The sequence below is a fragment of the Anser anser genome, assembly GCF_964211835.1.
Source record: "Anser anser genome assembly, chromosome: 4".
NCBI classification, from domain to species: Eukaryota; Metazoa; Chordata; class Aves; order Anseriformes; family Anatidae; genus Anser; species Anser anser.
Genome location: NC_139724.1, coordinates 27415620 through 27433469, shown reverse-complemented (window position 1 = coordinate 27433469; position 17850 = coordinate 27415620). Strand labels below are relative to the sequence as shown.

At 39.7% G+C, this 17850-nt stretch overlaps 1 protein-coding gene and 1 long non-coding RNA gene across 10 annotated transcripts in view; one reads left to right on the top strand and one right to left on the bottom strand.

Moving 5' to 3' along the window:
- Nucleotides 1-12617, top strand: part of PALLD (palladin, cytoskeletal associated protein) — a 201738-nt gene extending 189121 nt beyond the window's left edge. For all 9 annotated transcript variants that reach the window (XM_083833551.1, XM_083833547.1, XM_083833549.1 and 6 more), the window contains 6 exons: nt 1622-1716; nt 5640-5772; nt 6728-6935; nt 7654-7819; nt 9298-9431; nt 10429-12617. In XM_083833551.1, coding sequence (XP_083689677.1) covers nt 1622-1716; nt 5640-5772; nt 6728-6935; nt 7654-7819; nt 9298-9431; nt 10429-10601 — 909 coding nt within the window. In that variant the 3' untranslated portion in view covers nt 10602-12617. The remainder of the gene's footprint in view (nt 1-1621; nt 1717-5639; nt 5773-6727; nt 6936-7653; nt 7820-9297; nt 9432-10428) is intronic.
- Nucleotides 5688-10433, bottom strand: LOC310898458. The gene is made up of 3 exons (XR_014583315.1): nt 10297-10433; nt 8942-9045; nt 5688-5817 (listed from the first exon to the last, which is right to left on the bottom strand). It is a non-coding gene; the product is annotated as an uncharacterized lncRNA (long non-coding RNA).
- Nucleotides 12618-17850: the final 5233 nt, after the last annotated feature.

The window sequence follows — 17850 nt, the reverse complement described above, 5'->3', positions numbered from 1 at the left end:
AAAGATGGGCTATGAGTTAATGTACTAGCCTTTCACACTAAAAGATCTGGATTCCAATTCTTTTAAGTCATCCCGAGTGGAAATAATTTTGGCATAGCTTCCTAAATCCTAATGGAAAGTTGTCCGCATCTCAAAGCTATCACAAAGTTAGGCACATTTGGCAACCTTTCCTTAAGAAAAGCAAAATATGTGGATATCGGGGAGCTCCCATCAGGGTTCTGATGGACTGGCAGATACTTGCTAGACAGTTGCTGGGTTCTGGTCTTTGCTATTAGGACCATCAAACTACAAAGCAAAAAGGCACGTTCTTGGCTGTTAGAAATCAATTTATTTCGTTAAAGCAAAGGATTCAGTTCGTTAAAGCTCTGCCAGTTGATGCTGTCTCATTATCCGGACTAATACTAAAGAATTTATGTGTGTAAAACGACTTGTTGACACACCTTGGAAATCATCCGTGGTGGTTAATGCTGCGCCATTGCCTATGATATGAAGTGCAGTGATCTGGAATTAAACTTCTGACACCACTGGGGTTTGCAGTAAAACTTGCCATATAACTTAATCCAGAGCAAACTGACCCCAGACCTAGAAAAACATAAAATCTTGCCTTGTTTAGGCCTTTACTTATGGGCTACATCCCTTAACTGATCTCTTGCCATTAGCTTTAAGTATGGCCTCAAGCTGGGTCCTTATTTTCGCCTTCTTTCCTTTTATCTCATTCTCTCCACTTTGCAATAGGCACCCACAAGTCTGGATTTCCCGTACTTTCTGGCCATCTTCTCATGAATCACTTCCCGCATTCATCACTTCTTTCCCATTCATCCCACAACTTTTCCAAATCTTTGGCTCCCAGCTGGTTCTTCCCTATCCAAATTCCTTAGTCCTTTGTGTTTCCATTTGTGTAGCCTTCATGTATTGAGAGACAGAGATGATCCCAAATTGTGAGAATTCATCACCTGCCAGAAAAAGATGAATATGCAGTGGGCCTAAAATAGAAATTTACTTGTTCCAGATGGTTTTAATGGTCTTGTAACACAAAAAAAAGCTTTTGCTTAAGAAATTGCTGTAGGTCATGTGCAATGGCTTATTTTAACACAGTTGTTTTTCTTGTGAACTAAACGGGTCATGGGAATAAAAGTGGGACACAGACTTCATTTCTACCAGTCCAGCAGTAACAATAAGGCCACTGCCTTTTGAAGGCTGCTTGTGTCCCCGGTGAAATTGTTTTCCATGTGCCATACACAGAGAACCCGCCCAAGTGCCCCCACATCAATAACTTAGTCAATGTACTGTAAGACTTAATTGCTGGTGGAACTACTGCTGAGGGCTTTGTTTTGTTTTGTTTTTAATGAAAAAAACTCTGGGATAAAAAGTAGATGGTGGAACATTTTAACTTTATTACAGTCACAGTTATTTCAGTCTGTTTGGTGTTAGATTGCAAGCTGATACAATAGTTTAATATCTGAAGGTATCTTGACAAATGATTTTAAATAACTTCGTGAAAGAAGGGATTGTGTTGCAGACTCTGTAACAGGTGGGCAACAAAGAAGAGATAAGGTTGAACATTTATTAATATTACATGCTTTAAGTATTTTAATTTTCCTCCTCTCCATCATCATAACAGGGCAGAATAAGTTGCACAGGAAGGCTGATGGTTCAGGCTGTAAATCAAAGAGGCCGCAGCCCTTGGACATCTCCTGGCCAGCCTCATATTAGAAGGTACTTCGTGCGTTTTTTTTTTCTTTCAATAATATCTATTTTGAAAAATTGCTATGATAAAGAACCTGATCTAAGGTAAGGCAGATATACGGCATACAGGAGGAAACCTCACCTCTGCTAAAATTTCTTCAAAATGTGCAGACTAAGAATTACAAGCAACTTCTGAAATGACGCGACTTTAAAGTATCTTTTATTTTGCCTGCCTCCTCCTCTCTTTGTGGTGTTCACTAACTACTCTGTCTCTCACGTTAGACTGTAAGCTGCTAGGAAAGACCTTGTCACTTGCATGGTTTTTAAAACATCTCACCTGGCTAGAATTCTCTTGGGAGCCTATACTTTCTGCAGCTTTTAGTAAGCATTCATTTAAAGAAACAGCAGAAATAACTGCAAGCCACATCATTTATTAGAGTTGCATTTGAAATATTTCAGTATTTTGGTGATTTCAGTTTAGGTTCTTACAAGGAGTTATGAGTCAGATATAAAGTATTAAACTTATCTTTGGTGAGGTTTACAATTATTCACATACAGAGCTTTGGTTTATGTTTTTGGACCATATAAGGGAATTTTCCCTTCAAATACTTTTTTTTTCCATTGCCCAAAGCATTTATGAGGCCTTTTAGCACAGCTTAGACATCTTTAGACAACACAAAAAATTCATTTTGGTTACCCAAACAGAACTGCTTTCAACAGAGTATAGGGCTCTGGTTCAGTTGCCATAACGAGGCATGTGTTTTGCTTAATGGTCACACAGGCCAGAGAAGCTCAATATTGCCTAATTATGACATGTAGAATAGGTGTAATTCCCTTACGTCTGTGTGCAGCAAAGAAACTCACATTGCTCGTGCATACTGTAGAACTGTACATAGGAGAACCTGCTAATTAGGAAGTGTCTGGATTTTAAAGATCTCATCAATCTTAGTTCTGCCCTGACCAAACGGGGCTTCCTACAGCCCTGAAAGTGCTTCCCAGCACCTCTCGGGGAGGCGTTCCACCAGCCCCCTCCCACGCTTCAGGTTTGGGCCTGTTGAGCTCAAAGCGCTTACTGGGGCAGGAGGGAATTTCCTGCCACCGCTGCGTTGTGAGAACAGCCCAGGAAAGCTGTGTCTGTTTGGTGTAGCCTGTCCAGCAAATAAGACACATTACACCTGCAAATAATAGGTAAAAATGAAAAGTCTCTGATAATCCATGAAGGAAAAAAATGCCTCAAAGAGTCAGGTTTCAACTGAATTAGTCAATGCACGAGGGTGAGAAAGGGGAAACGTCTTTAAAAATGGGTAATGGAGAAAGGAAAATAGGTAAGGGCAAGGGAACTCCGAGCAGCGACACTTCTGCTCCTTTCTGGAGGATACGATGCGGACGGATCTCTTTCGGTAACAGGCAGAACCCAGGGGTAATAACGGGGAAGGCTCGTTTTGCAGTCTCGCTAAATGCAATTGAAATCCAACGCCACTTACAGCTGGTATTTTGCTTTTTAATTGCTGCAAGCACTCAGGTGCCACTAGAGTTTTAGATGGGTGTCCAGTAGAGTAATGAATTATAAACGGGAGATTTCCATATAGCAATTTAATTAAAATTAGGGCAATTACTGGGAATTCTTATTTCCTGTACAGGAGGTCTGTTTCTGCTAAGCATTCAGCACAGTGCTATTTCTGTTTAGCAGCTTTTCCCACTACTCCCATCGCCCCGTTCTCCCCGAGACTGATGAAATTCGAGCATGTAACACATTCCTACAACAGACTCCCACCATCAGCTTCTCTCATGTAGCATACCACAGTGCTGCGCTCCCCCATAGGCTCTATGATTTGTCACGCATATTTCTATACACTTTTGATAAGTAATACTCCTGTGGCCTTACAATGTTTTTTTTCTGTAAGCTTTTTTTGCTTCACAGCAACAAAAACTTTTTTACAAGTGTAATTATTATCTTAATGAACCTTATGACTTGTTACACTGTTGACAGGCTTTTTCCTGCGGTATTGTTAATCTCCTACTGAACGTGTTCTGGCAGAAGAGCTCTCTGGTTTTGTTATCTTCACTACTTTGCAGCCATTTTAGAGCATTTAGAACTTTCTAGTTGTCATTTCGTTTTTAATGTCATATTTTTCTGACATTTGCTTAGCTTGCAAAAACTACCTTCTTAGCATTCTTCTGGGAACGAGGTTTTGAATTACCTGAGGTGTACCAAGCTTGGGCTCAATTTCCTAGACATCATGGTGCTCAACACTGCAGCACCCAAGTGGTGTTGAGTGCTCTTGCAAGAGCACTGCAGCCACAGCCCCAAACAAATCATTTTAAAATGCATGGGATTTAAGGAAAATTAAAAAAAAATATATGTATTCCTATTGCCCCTGCTCTCAGTAAGAGCATTAATTTAAATTTGATCTCCTTTATCCCAAGTTAGTGATGATTATCACGTGGTCTGTCATGAAGTGTTCCCCAGCTTGCTACTGTGCACTGTGCCACACTGCCCCACGGAGTCTCCCCGGACACATTTAGACCATGATGTCAGCACTGCTGCAAGTTGCTCTGCAGTTTAATGCCTGCACTGCAACTCTAACAAACCTGCAGCTAATCCATGGGTATTCCTGCCTATTGCACTTTGTCATTCCTAGGCATCTCAAGTATTTGGCTCTATTCATTTCTTTTTCTTTCTTTCTTTCTTCTTTTTTTTTTTTTTTTAAACCACAACAGGTTTTAGAATAAAAATAAGTGGTTTCAGCTCTCAAGGTTAAGGCTTAAAAGCCATCTGCAATTTTAGGGGTAAATTTATGAAGAGGCAAAAAGAAATGCATTCTTAATTTCTGACACTAGACCAAACAGCATGCTGATTTAGCTTTCCTTTCAAATCTGTGCTTTAAAAAACCTAGTTAAGATTCAAGAAAATACTATCGTTAAAAAACTGCTTTTAATGACAAACACTTAGCCTCTTTATTTTCCACTTCATCTGGTGTAATTTTTTCCCCTCCCTGCTTTGATCGATGCTGCCATTTTGCAGCTGAAGCAGTGAGGTGGTGGTTTTCAGAAGTACTTTCACCCTTCTGTGGTGCTAGTTAACCTGCTTGGCTCAGCCTCACGAGGCACTGAGAAACACTCGTCACTTGGACCTTTAAGTTGTCCTCTTAAAAGCAGTACCTGACCTGGATGCGTATAAACGCTGTGACAGCAGATTTTGCATGGGTAGCTTGCACTTGACTAGATACCATCATTTCTAGCAGGTCTTACAGAACTAATTAGCAAAAGATACGAATACAGCTCTTTTTTTTAATTACCCATCCATCTTTCAGCCTAGCTGCATGTGTATGAGATATGTATATTGGCAAAAATGGTTAGGGACTCGCCAACTAGAACAGAACATTGCTTGTGAGCTGCAAAGCAGGAGCTACTGAAGGAGCTGTGGGCATGCCCAGTGGCAAAAAAGTTAGGTGCTTCAGAGCTGGCTTTAGACATCTGAAAAGCTACGTAAGCATTAAACGAGGAAAAAATATCCAGAGTGGCTACATTTTAATCCACAGAATCTTCTATACAGCCTTCAGTGGTGCAGAACAAGAGAAGATGAAAAATAACTAAGTGTGACGTGAAAAGTCTCTTCTCCACTGAGATGAGTTAGCTTTTAGCTGCTGTTGTTCTCTGAAAGGTAAACATAATTAACAAACAGTACACGTGTTGTCTGTTGTAATCAGCAACAGTGAATGGTTTAAATGCACAAGACGCTAGAAATGAGGAACTGAAGCCATGTGCTAAGGTTTGCCAGCTTCTTTTATTTGTATTGCAGTGATTTAAAGACTAAACAAAATGTACTCTCATGTATAAATATATGATTATTACAAGTAAGTATTCTGTAGCAAGATTGTTGTCTAGATGTTTCTAGATACTTCTGATTTAGTGAAAAAAAATAATTTACCTTTATTTCATGTTATTTTAAGACCACGATCTCGATCAAGGGACAGTGGTGATGAAAATGAACCAATTCAGGAACGATTCTTCCGGCCTCATTTTCTGCAGGCTCCTGGCGACATGACTGTTCAAGAAGGAAAACTATGCCGAATGGACTGCAAGGTAAGCGTCAAGCAAAGGACAGCAGCTACCTTTCCATAACCTTGGCTGAGTCAAAAAAAAACAAGTTAGATAAGATTTTTTAATGCTCTTTTACCAGTTTGCAGTGTCAGTGGGTTAATTAATCTCGCTGCTTATCAGCAAAAGTTGACAATAAAAACTTGCCTCCAATGAAATTGCTGCAGGCAAATCTTACAGCTAACAGAAAGCTGATTTTTAGAGCTGAGCTATGTTGGGGCGTGGGGGGAAGCAGCAAACACCATAAAGACAGTGCTTCTCCATTTTAAGACCTTTTACCACTTCAGTTTCAATCCTCTGTTAGTTTCAGACAGTCTAATCTTGATTTATGACTTTGCCTTGCAGAATTAATTAAGGCTTGGACTTCTTCTGTTTGCTTTCTGCTGGTACATCTGGGAGAAGCTGTTTGTTTTCGAGCAGTACCCCCAGCAAGTGGCACGGCTTTCAACAGTGCCGGACTCGTTCACACAGACCAAGTATAAACTAGTGCAGGCAGCGCTGTCACTGGGTTATACCTCAGTGCAATGGAATTTAGAGTTCCATAAGTAGTCAGCTAACATCTTTTTGTCTGCACGTTTTCCACAAGAAATTAATTCAGAAAGGAGTATCTTTTTATTCCACGTGAAGAGCAAACAGTCAAAAATGACAAACGGTGTCACCCTGCCTTTTGTTTTGCAATGTATTATTATTTAGATTCTAGCATATCTAAACACTGATTTTTTTTCAGTCACACCCATAAGACATCACGGAATTCAGGGAGCTGGCCAAAAAGCAAGTAAATTAATATAACTGAGTCAATGTGTAATGCAGGATGGAATTAGTAAATCTTGTGGTACACCTGCACTAGCAAACAAACCCCAGCTCCTCTGAAGTAACAAGTCAGGACTCCTCCAGTGCTTTGCATGGCTAACAGTTTCCCATTGTTCTGTTCGCGCCGAAGGTTAGTGGATTACCAACTCCCGATTTAAGCTGGCAACTTAATGGAAGGCCCATTCGTCCCGATAGCTCGCACAAGATGCTGGTGCGTGAGAACGGCGTGCACTCCTTGATCATAGAGCCAGTCACAGCTAGAGATGCTGGGATCTACACCTGCGTTGCCAGCAATCGAGCTGGTGAAAACACGTTCAGCCTGGAGCTCGTTGTTGCAGGTAACGCCTTCGTGCTGAGCACTGCACGAGGAAAAGTGAATGCTGTCAGGGGACGTGGCTGAGGGGCAGGGGACTAAGACGGGGGAAGCGCGCAGTAACGGGATTGCAGTACGCTTCTGGGCGGCACGGTTACGTTCTGCATTGGCCGAGGTTGGCTGGCAGGTAACCTGCGGGTCCGCACACAGTGACGAACAGAGGGCTGTCAGCCTGAGGGACAGCTGAGGCCACAAACCAGAGTGTTCACCCCAGTGTGCTTCTTACGGGGGGTTTGTGCAGAGCCGTATCTACCTCTGGGTTGGTAGCATGATATGATTTGTGTATTGCACAGGATGTGAGATTAATGCCATTCCAACCTGCTGGCAGAGCACTTCCTTCTATAATTAAAGGCTCATCCTTTTATGGAGTATGAAGGAGCACTGTTTAACAAGCACGGTGCAGCCAATTAATCTCGTCTTCATGCTCCACATTTCAGTTCTTCTGGGGGCCAGGGCGGGGGAGGAAAACACTCAGCTCTATTAGAGCTCACTTCTCCTTTATTAAAATACTGGTGTGGCTGTTTTCTTCAGAGGAATCAGGGTTGGACTTCGTGATTAATGAAGACAACACTTAAGTTTCCTGCCACTTATATTTTTCATTACTGTTTTTTCGCATGCTGCTGAAAGAAAAGCTCACTTTTTAAAGACTAGTGTCAACCTTTCTGCAATTTTTATTTCCACAGCTAAGGAAGTACACAAAGCACCTGTGTTTATAGAGAAACTACAAAACACAGGTGTGACTGAGGGATTTCCAGTGCGACTGGAGTGTCGAATCTCGGGGGAGCCATCGCCTCAGATATTTTGGAAGAAAGAGAATGAGTCACTCACACACAGCACTGACCGAGTGAGGTTAGTTTGATTTAGAGTAATCTCATCAGGCATCACTTCAATAATGGTTTCTCCTGTAATACAACTGAAAAACTAGAAGATGAGAGTGCTTTGGGTGAACAGCAGGCCATAAATATTAACTAGTTATTGTAATACCTTTTGACATTTATTCAAACTTGCAGCCAGCCTGGTGGCTGAGCTAGAATTAAAATGTTAGCTTTGTTTTCCAGCCTTGAACAGCTATCTTTGCACTTTAAGCACCGTGTAGTGGTCTCTTCTCGTTTGGAACTAAGACTTAGCTTTACTTACAAGCCCAGGTTTTCTGCAGTAAAATTTCTCTATCTGCTTCTCAGCGGAAACATTGATTCTTAACTCTGCTGTGTAGTTAAGCAAAAGAGCTTTCTTGAATGACAGTACTGGGATAGCTACATATCCATACCAGTGCAAAATCATAACGCAGAAGTAGTGGAGACACTAACGCTCCATCTCTTCCTTCTCCCCGCTCAGTATCCTGACTGGTAGGAGCTAATGTGTGCTCCGTTTGGCCCAAAGTTTAGTTATGCCCACTCAAGTGGATCTAACTCCATGAGACAACTGAGGGTTTTAAAATTTTACGAGAGGTAAATGCTTTATGCAGGGCTTTATGCACACTTTTCTCCAGCATTTAGTAAATGCTAGTTCAGGTAGAGTAATTGTGCAGCATCTCACTTCTGTCTCCGTTCCTCAGCAATCCATTTTCCCGTGCTCCTTCTGGGAACCAAGGCAGCTAAAAGCTGAGCCCAGCTCTGCTACTACAGCGTGTGTGCGTCTCTGAATCCAGCTATGAGTTAGCGCTGGCCTTTAAATCCCCCAAATCATCTCTATGCAGAAATACTATAGGGGCAGTGGGAAAAATGTCATTATATAAATTTTTTTGATTGTAAGATCTTTAAGCTTGTTACCAGTATTTGATTGCATTTTGTAAAAACACTGAAGAGCAGTTTTAATATAAAAGATTTAAATATAAATATTTTTAATATAAAAAGAAAATTTTAATATAATATTTAGTAAAATACTTAAAAATAATATAAAAAGGAACTCATTACTGGTATGACACTGTAATAAACTATTGGTTCTTCAAAATAACTACAAATATTTCAGTACCTCGTTCCTCAAGTGAAATCTTTTATCCTTTCCCCACAAAGTCTGGGTAAGTTCTGACATCCCCACTATGTCAATGTGACTTCCAGATGTCTTAACCTGTAATTCTGAAAGAGAAATTGCTGCATGTGATTTTGCTTCTTAGTTTTTCAATATAGGATATTAAACTACCAAATTATCAAGCATATTCAAGGTTTTATTTTTCACTTGTTAATTTCAGAGGAAGTTTTATATTAATTAGAAGTGGACTACAATTAATTAATCTGTAACTAGGATTGGGCCTGTGTATAAGGACATTTAAAAACAGTCTACGCTGGTTTGCAATTTAAATCGTAATTTTCTACTTTTCTTTTGTTTAGCATGCACCAGGATAACTATGGCTACATCTGCCTGCTTATTCAGGGAGCTACAAAAGAGGATGCCGGTTGGTATACCGTTTCAGCTAAGAACGAGGCTGGGATTGTGTCTTGCACTGCCAGGCTGGATGTTTATAGTAAGTGGCTTCCTTTTTCATGATCACATTGATCCCCCAAAAGCAATAGTTCTCCAAGTTTCGGTTTGTTCGCAGAATGGTTTACTTGGGTCTCTTTTTCTTTTGTTTATAGTTTCTCCTCAATAGTAACGATCCACATCAAGACAACACATGCTCTGTCAAAGTACTCCCACCATCTTTCAGATACCTAAATCAAAACAAGCATGCATGCTTTCTATTTTTACTTAGTATATTAAATAGAGCTAATTAACAACAGATAACGGCATGATGACATTAATTTTGTGGATCATTATTACTATTGCTCTGCTAGCACTTCCCTAACCTTTTGTATTCTTTCATCCATTAGTCTGTAATACACGGGTGACTACCAGAAGTGTAGTAGATGTAGTAGTAGTAGCCTTTCTGCTTAATTATTCAGTTTGTTCCAAAGCAGCCCCTTGCACAGTGACCATTTTCTTAAACTAAAATCCATTACCAGTCCTCATAACAAGAAAAAAGGAGGTGAGAAAATTGGAATGATAAACGATCGTTTCAATGACTCGTGAATTAAAAACTCCACTCAGCATTCTTCTGCGTACAAGGGGTGGCAATGATTTCCCTTCCCAAACAACAACCAGATGATTTCTTTTCCTGACCAACAACCACCCCTAGAACAGGCCTGTCACTGTAATATTAGTGCACAGACATAAACACCTTGCTGTTGCCCTTATCGATGATACAAAGAAAGGTAGAAAGCAATGCCAAAAAGGCAAAGGAACAAACAGATACTTGGTTTTTACTAACCACATTTGATGGTGAAACTAGATGCTGAGGAAAATTAAAAAAAAAAAAAAAAAACCTACACTAAGAAATGAAGCAAACTTGCCTTTGATGTGATGCTTCTCAGCTGCTCAGAAATTGGTTATCTCCTTCACAAAGGGTTGATTGTGCATCTGGTACGCTTTGTTGCAGAGGTCAAGATGTCTACATCTTTTTTTCTTTCCTTTTTAATCTGTAGCTCAGTGGCAACAACAACCTCAGACAACCAAGCCAAAGAAGGTGCGGCCCTCGACCAGCCGATACGCTGCACTTTGTGACCAAGGACTAGACATCAAAGCAGCTTTCCAGCCTGAAGCAAATCCAGTCCATCTGACAATGCAGTCTGGTTTGGTAGAGAGCGATGATCTGTAGACCCGAGCTGCCACTTCCATCATTTTCTTTCAAAGCAGAAACACTGAAAGCCATTGCCTTGACCAATGATACTCCTATGTCACTTTATGCAAAGGCAGACACCTTCAAGTACGAAAGATAAAAGACAAACACAATAACCATATATTCCTTATTCATTATACCAAATTAGAAGAATAGGTAGATTATTAATAGAAATGTACACATTGCACAACAAATCACGTTCACCGATTCCTTATACCTAAGTTGCTTCAGCTCTTACAAATAACCCTTTTCATAAAGGCCAAACTGCATCAGTGAGACAGATTTTTCAGAAGAAAACACTATCACTACTTGCCTTCCAAAGCAGTAAGTAGATGCTACACAATCTTAATGGTGCGAGACGTTTTATTTGAGGCCATTAGATCACAAGCAAATTAGAATGTATGGTTATCTATAGCTCTGAAATGGCAATGCATTCTGATAGCTACAGTGAACAAGTGCAATATTGTAAGAAAAAAACAGGAAGGGACAAGGAAGAGAAACATAAGCAAACGTTGCAACTCTGCAACCTGCTTTTTATTCTACAGTGACAAAAAAAAAAAAAACAAAAACCTTGCCTTAAGTGCCATTAGTGTGGACAATTCTATAAAGCAACATCGACGCCATAATTTTAAATTCTTTTGTATTTTTCCTTTCTGCCACCTAGGAGGAAGCTTATGTACAAACATACAGCAAAGATTATTTAAGCGTAAGTAATTTAACTTCTTCAAGCTAATGAAGAAAAAGAGCTGACGTAATAAGTCTACTCCAGACTATAAATCTTAGTAACTAGAGGAGAAAAAAAATGCCGACAGTACGACCGGTGCAGTAGGTTACTGCAAGGGGTGGGAGGGGGCGAGGGCAAGAGGTTGAAACTCTCTGCGGATTTCCCGAGGACAGCCTGTGACCTCGTAACGCTCCCACGGAGGAGTCTGAAATTCTAAGGTGAGCTGAAAACTAGGGAATGTACGGATGGGACGTCTGACTGTTTAGAGCTTGCGTAACGCGTATGAGGATTTTAGAAATGCATAGTAAGTGAGAAATGGGTTGAGACTGCAATAGGAATTTCAATGACAAGTATACACCATAGGTGAGAAACTCGCAGATCTGAGGAAGCAGAAACTGAAGATGGACAAAAACACCACCAAAATGTGCGCCATTTTTTCTTCTTAACATAGCATATGTCTCTGGTGGACTTTTATTTTTTTTTATTATCCTCCCTATTGTAGGCAAACTACAGCTCTTTTAATGGGTGCAGTCTGCGCGCAGTAGATGAAATGCCTTAAAGCTCCTTACAGAATGCAAGGCAAATCCACATCAAACTGGAGCCCTACCTAGTCAGACCTGACAAGGTAGTTTTAAATTAGAACCGAATGAATTTCGGATGAGGGGGAGGGAGGGAGGGATGGAAGAATTACTAGACGTGACAAGAAAAATGAGCATTTGATGGTACGAGCATACTTTGCTATGAAAGGAAAACACTGTATTCCTTATATGAAGCACATATATGGTATCTTTCATTATTTATAATAAAAGTGTTGAAATCTTTTATCTCAGTTCAGTTATTCAGAAGTCCTGTACTTAGTTTTTTTTAATTTTGTAATTGTGTACACCATATATTGCATTACTGCTATACGTGTATTGCTTTGTAAGTACACAAAGTTTGTTTTGTTTTTAGTGACTAATAAACTTTAGCACATAAGTTAGTACTATTCAGTGCAAACTGGTGCAGGATATGACCGGTGCCGGGGATCGTTACTCTAAATTAATGTCATAGTCCGTCATATGGGAATAATCTGATTATATTCTAGAACAAGTATGTCATCATTTGCCCAATTTTTCACAACTGTGACATGCTAATTTACTTTTTTTTGTTTAGCTTCACTAGCATTATTTTGCCACCTTTTATTTGTATTTATAAAAATGTACTATCATTACTTTGGATTGTTGTGCTGGTATAATGTGGGTTTAACATCAATAAATATTACACAAATAGAATGTTTTGCTTCTGGTAAGACTATTAACTGTTTCACTACAACCATGCACATTTAATATTTAGAAATTTAAATCTTTTGAATACAGACAAAATGAGGGCCATATGAAACATCTACAGCTGACTACACTGTGTTTATCATAATGCTGCCCTTGTGACCCTAAATCTTTTTAAATAGGAACATGACCCATAAATTCTGAGATACTTCTGCACAATGCAAGTACCTGAAGATGCTTTTTTCCCCAAGATGTTACAAAAGGTCTAGTTTTCATATCTAGTAATTGCTCTATGACATGACCAACAACTGATTCCAAGTAAAGGGCACTGTGCAAGTGCTGTTAAATTGGTTTAAGAACAGAATTCTGAAAAGGTAGCACCAAAATTAAGCAAACAAAATGTTAAGACTTACATGTAAAATCCTTAATGTTAACTAGCTTCTCCTTCTCTGCTTTCTGCACAAAGATACGGGGAAAGCTGTAAGGTAACAAATTTTTTCTTTTAGGTTTACATTTCAAGCACTGATCACTACACACAACTATCAGCAATTGAGTGAGTACTGATGTTAATGGCGATACTACAACTGAAGTCAATGGAGTTCTGTCTGCTTACAGTAATTTTGGGGTTGGCTGAGAGTGAAAAACTGACTGCTCTTGTGAGCTAGTTAAGATGAGGTCATCACTTTTTGCCTCTGTATATATGTACACATACACACACTTACGTAGTAAATCACATCTCTAAGCAGCAAAGTTGTTTTTATGAAAACATTCAGCAGTGCTGTTACTTAGTTACTGGGACTGTTTGGGTTTACAGATTCAGAGACATAAGTGTGGCACAAGAAAAGTGACATACTTTACAAGCCAAAAAAATTGAATTCTTGGAAGCATCAAAGTAACATTTAGCATTTTAAGCTCCCTCCACAAACTCCAAAGAGAGATAGATAGTATTATGTGAAAGTGTACTTTTAACACTTCATGGCGGGGGGAAAAAGTTCTAACCTTTTATAAGACTGCAGGCTTAGCTATGGGAAGACTTCCAGTTATTTAGGAAGCTCATCAGTCCAAGTGTATTCAACACAGTCCAAGGCTTGACACAACACCATTCGGGATGCTGACAGAAACCCCTGTCAAGCACCAAGAGTGATGTGCAAAATTCCACATGCATGAAGGGTTTTTTTGTTTGTTTCCAGCTCATAGCATACCTTAATACAGCATAAATGTTTGTCCTGCAATTTCATGACAACAGCAACTAACATTAAAAAAAGTTGCCACCCCAGCCAACTGGAGGTTGATCAAACCAAATTACAGTCCGGTGTGAAGCCCCAGCAGAGGCACTATAGTTTCAGTCTCTGCTACCACTTTCAAAGGTCATTTTCTTTCACTTTGTATGCTAATAAAAGCCTCGATTCCCCAGATATGGGGAACTGCACCCTGAGCTCTGCAAGCAACCCAAACAGATTTAATATAGGAGTAGTCCGTGAGAACATATTACCCACCATGTAGTGGTGCTAGGGGGATCAGCTATGGCCGTGCGCCCCATCTGCCAAACCCACATTTTGGAGTATAGGTAAATTAATGCATGGTTTGGAAATGCCTGCTCAGATTATGCATGTTTACAACAGACTTGCTTCTCTGCCTCACAGTTCAGCTGTACGTGAAGGCACTAGAGCCTGCTCACTTTTAAGCTAGTTCTCCTGACCCGGCTAAAGGCAAAAGCCCCTCCCCTGCACAGCATTTCTATTTGAACAGAACCGTAAGCACGTACAACACATCAGTCAGATGAAAACACACCTCTTGTCCCAAGAACTTTACAATCTATTTCGGACATCACACAGTATTCTTTAACATGTCTTAAAGCTACGAACCACAATACAAAATTAAGCTACAAGTTGCAATCTTAACATTATTAATACAAAATAATAATCCCACACCGTACTCAATCTCCAATAAAATGTGTTGGAAACATAATGCTCAGCTCACGTTTACAGCAAAAAGCTAGATTACGAGAAGCAGTACCTATACAACCATATCAGCAGCTATCGAGAGGAAGAGGAGGATGAATGAACTTAAATCCAACACTAGGAGAAATTCTTCCTTTATAAAACAACTGCAGTGCAAATAGGTAAACCCTGGGGAAGGGCCAAGTCTTGCAATCGCTGTCACTCGCAGTCCAGTTTTGTAGTAGCCGAAACGGGCCAGAAAATAGCTGCAGAACAAGAAAAGAAAAAAAATCACTAAAAAAAATACAGCACATGGCCGGTAGTCAGAATGATTACATCATTTACAGCAGGAACACAAATATCACACTGAATGGATTAGGGTGTTGTTTTTTTTTTCTTTTTCTTTTTTTTTAAATGATTTTTTTTAAACCTGTAACTAAATATACTGTCAAGCTTTTTTGGTGAACTCTTGGCCCAGAAATCACAGAGAGATTCTACAAAGATGAACCTAGGGTACGAAAATGTATTGCCAAGGCCAGGACCCTTCCATGTTACTGCAAAAGGTGTTAAAATTACCTATTAAGATAAAATTTCCCATACAAACAGGTAACACGTCTCTATTCTGTTGGAGATGAAGAACTAATGGATTTTGATTTTGGTGATTTTTTTTTTTTTACATGCAGTGTTTGTCCAAGCAACTGCTGAAGTTATTTGAAGGAAAGTGCCTGTCTAAAAGCAAGCCTATTTTACCACACTATTCCATAGGATAATGTACCGTGCTACTTCTAATTACCAACCCACTTCCTCCTCCAATACTTTAGAATTAGTCATTGAACATTTTTTGTTAAACACACTGTGCAATAGAAGTTTTACCTTTCTCAAATTCTGGATTAGCTTCAGCTGTACAATCTCTGAGCTTTTATTACTTCATGCAATGTATAATAAACAAAAAAGCAAAATAAAATGTAATTCTAACAGAACAACTGTTCGTAAAGCCAAACATCTTGAACTGTACGTGAATGCTGTCATTTGAGGTATGCAACAGCAGCAGCTTTCAAGAATTTCACTATGAAAAGCTCCAGATCCACTTTCCACCTGGAAAAAAAAAAGTGTAATTGCATAATGTAAATTTCCAAATCTAAAAAATAGCATTTTAATACTAAATAGGCTCAATTACTTGTTTCGCTCATGTGTCTTGTACTCAAAGAGCATAAAACAGATACAAAGCCTCAATAGAAGTAATGGAAGATTTAATAGAAGCTTTCACAGAAGAATGAAGTAATTCTTAACTTACTAAACACTTGTTCCCTTCCAAGCTTTTTTTTTTTCAGAGTGCCAAATCCATTAAACAACAAACTCTGCAGAAACAGAACAGAGTTTTCACTTGTGATTATTAGTGTTTTCTTGCAACATACAAAAACCAGCGTAATAAAGGGCAAAGCTACCACTACTAATTGTCATGCTGAAACAACAAATTTCTGGTCAGCCTATGCATCCTAAAAAAATGGAGATGGGTTGACAGTGTTTCTAATCACTAATTCCGAGGACAAACACATCAGTTATCTGTCTTTGCCCAGGGCAACAACGAAACAAAAAGAACATAGCACTTTAAGTGGGAAAAAAACGTGTTGATGACCAATGCATTTCCACAGTCCCTGCTTCACAATTCAGATCTGTCTGGTCCTATTTTGGCAGAAGTCAAGTCCAAATTCAGAACCAATGTTATTCTCAATGTGGAAACCTGAGGAAGCTTACACAGAGCCTTACTAAGCAGTTACTACAGCAGAAATCTAGTTCCTTCTTACAAAGAATAATACAGTAAGGGGAGTTCAAATGAAATGTCCTTTTAAGAGGCAAAACTAAGTTTACTAATTCTGCAATGCAAGTAGCTCCTCCTAAATACTTCTCATTAAATAATTTATTATGAACAGAACTCACCTCACGTTAATAATCTAGTACTTTTTGCTCTCGCTGAAATGGAAGGACACCGCCTTGATTTATCTAAGAGCAGTACGGGCACATGATAAGCATTCCTGGAAGCCAGATAGTACAGGCATGGTCATTAGAAAGAACACACCATGGTATGAACAGAAACAAAGATTTTACAGAAAACGTAGCAAACAGCTTTGCAGAAACATGCAGTAGATTCATCACCCACCTAATACTTACTGATAAACAACACAGCTCCGCTGTATAGCAGAAGGCTTAGCATGACCTCCACTCTGATACGCTGAAAATTATGGTGAGCTATAGAACTACAGGTCGTCTCCATTCCATATGCCTTCCGATAAAAGAGCTACAAGAATACGCAGAGAATGGATGCAGTTCCAGTCTACTGCTGGCAGAGCCATCTCATGATCAAAATTCATGCACATAGATGGACTAAATGGCCTCTACATAAAGCACATGCCATAACTATTGTTTCTTTTCCCTGGAGTTGCAGGAAGCTTTCAGTAGAACAATACCAGCTAGCCAAAAGAAAAAAAAAAGTCACACTGACAGCAGCAGGAAGCAAAACACACTTTAACAGGTCTTCAACATTTGGGTGGAGATGTCTTTAAAATACAGTTTCCACTGCAGAGGTAAAATATACTTCCAGTGCACTTAGAATTTGAGATACAGAGCTGTGAGATCTGTAAATTAGAATTCACAAAACATCAAACTGCTTCACTAACATACTTCAGCAATTCCATATAATCACCTTGCAGTTATCTCTAAGGAAAGTACCAAAACTCCCAGTTTTTTACATACTGCTAAGACAGTAATGAACAAGACTAATAGTTATCACTATTTAGTAGCTAAGGAGATGATTTAGAATGCAAGAAATTCAACTGCATGACCTAGTAAGCTCAGTAGATGGGAAGTAACAACAAAAAATACAAATACCAGTGGCCCCTGAAAACATGTCAAAAACTACTCCAGATGCTTCTTTTAGGACTGACTTTGTATTATGAAAATGAGACACATCTATTACGCATACTGACATGCAGTGCCTAAAAGATCCAAACTTGGGTATGATGATACCAGGTAAGATTTCATGGTTTTTCACTTGTACGTGCACTGGGCTTAGCTAGCAAGGTTTTAGTAGCGGCGGGCTGCAGGGAGGCCTCTGTGAGCAGAGCCCAGCAGCTGCCCCACGTCAGATCAGAGCCAGCTCCAAAAGGGATCTGCTGCTGGCCAGAGCCGAGCCAGGCAGCAACACTGGTTGGGCCTCTGGGAGAGCAGAGTTAAGGAAGGGAAAAAGGGGAGTGAGAGAGTGGTGTGGTGGAGCTGGGCTGTCCGTTGGTGTGACACCAGCACAT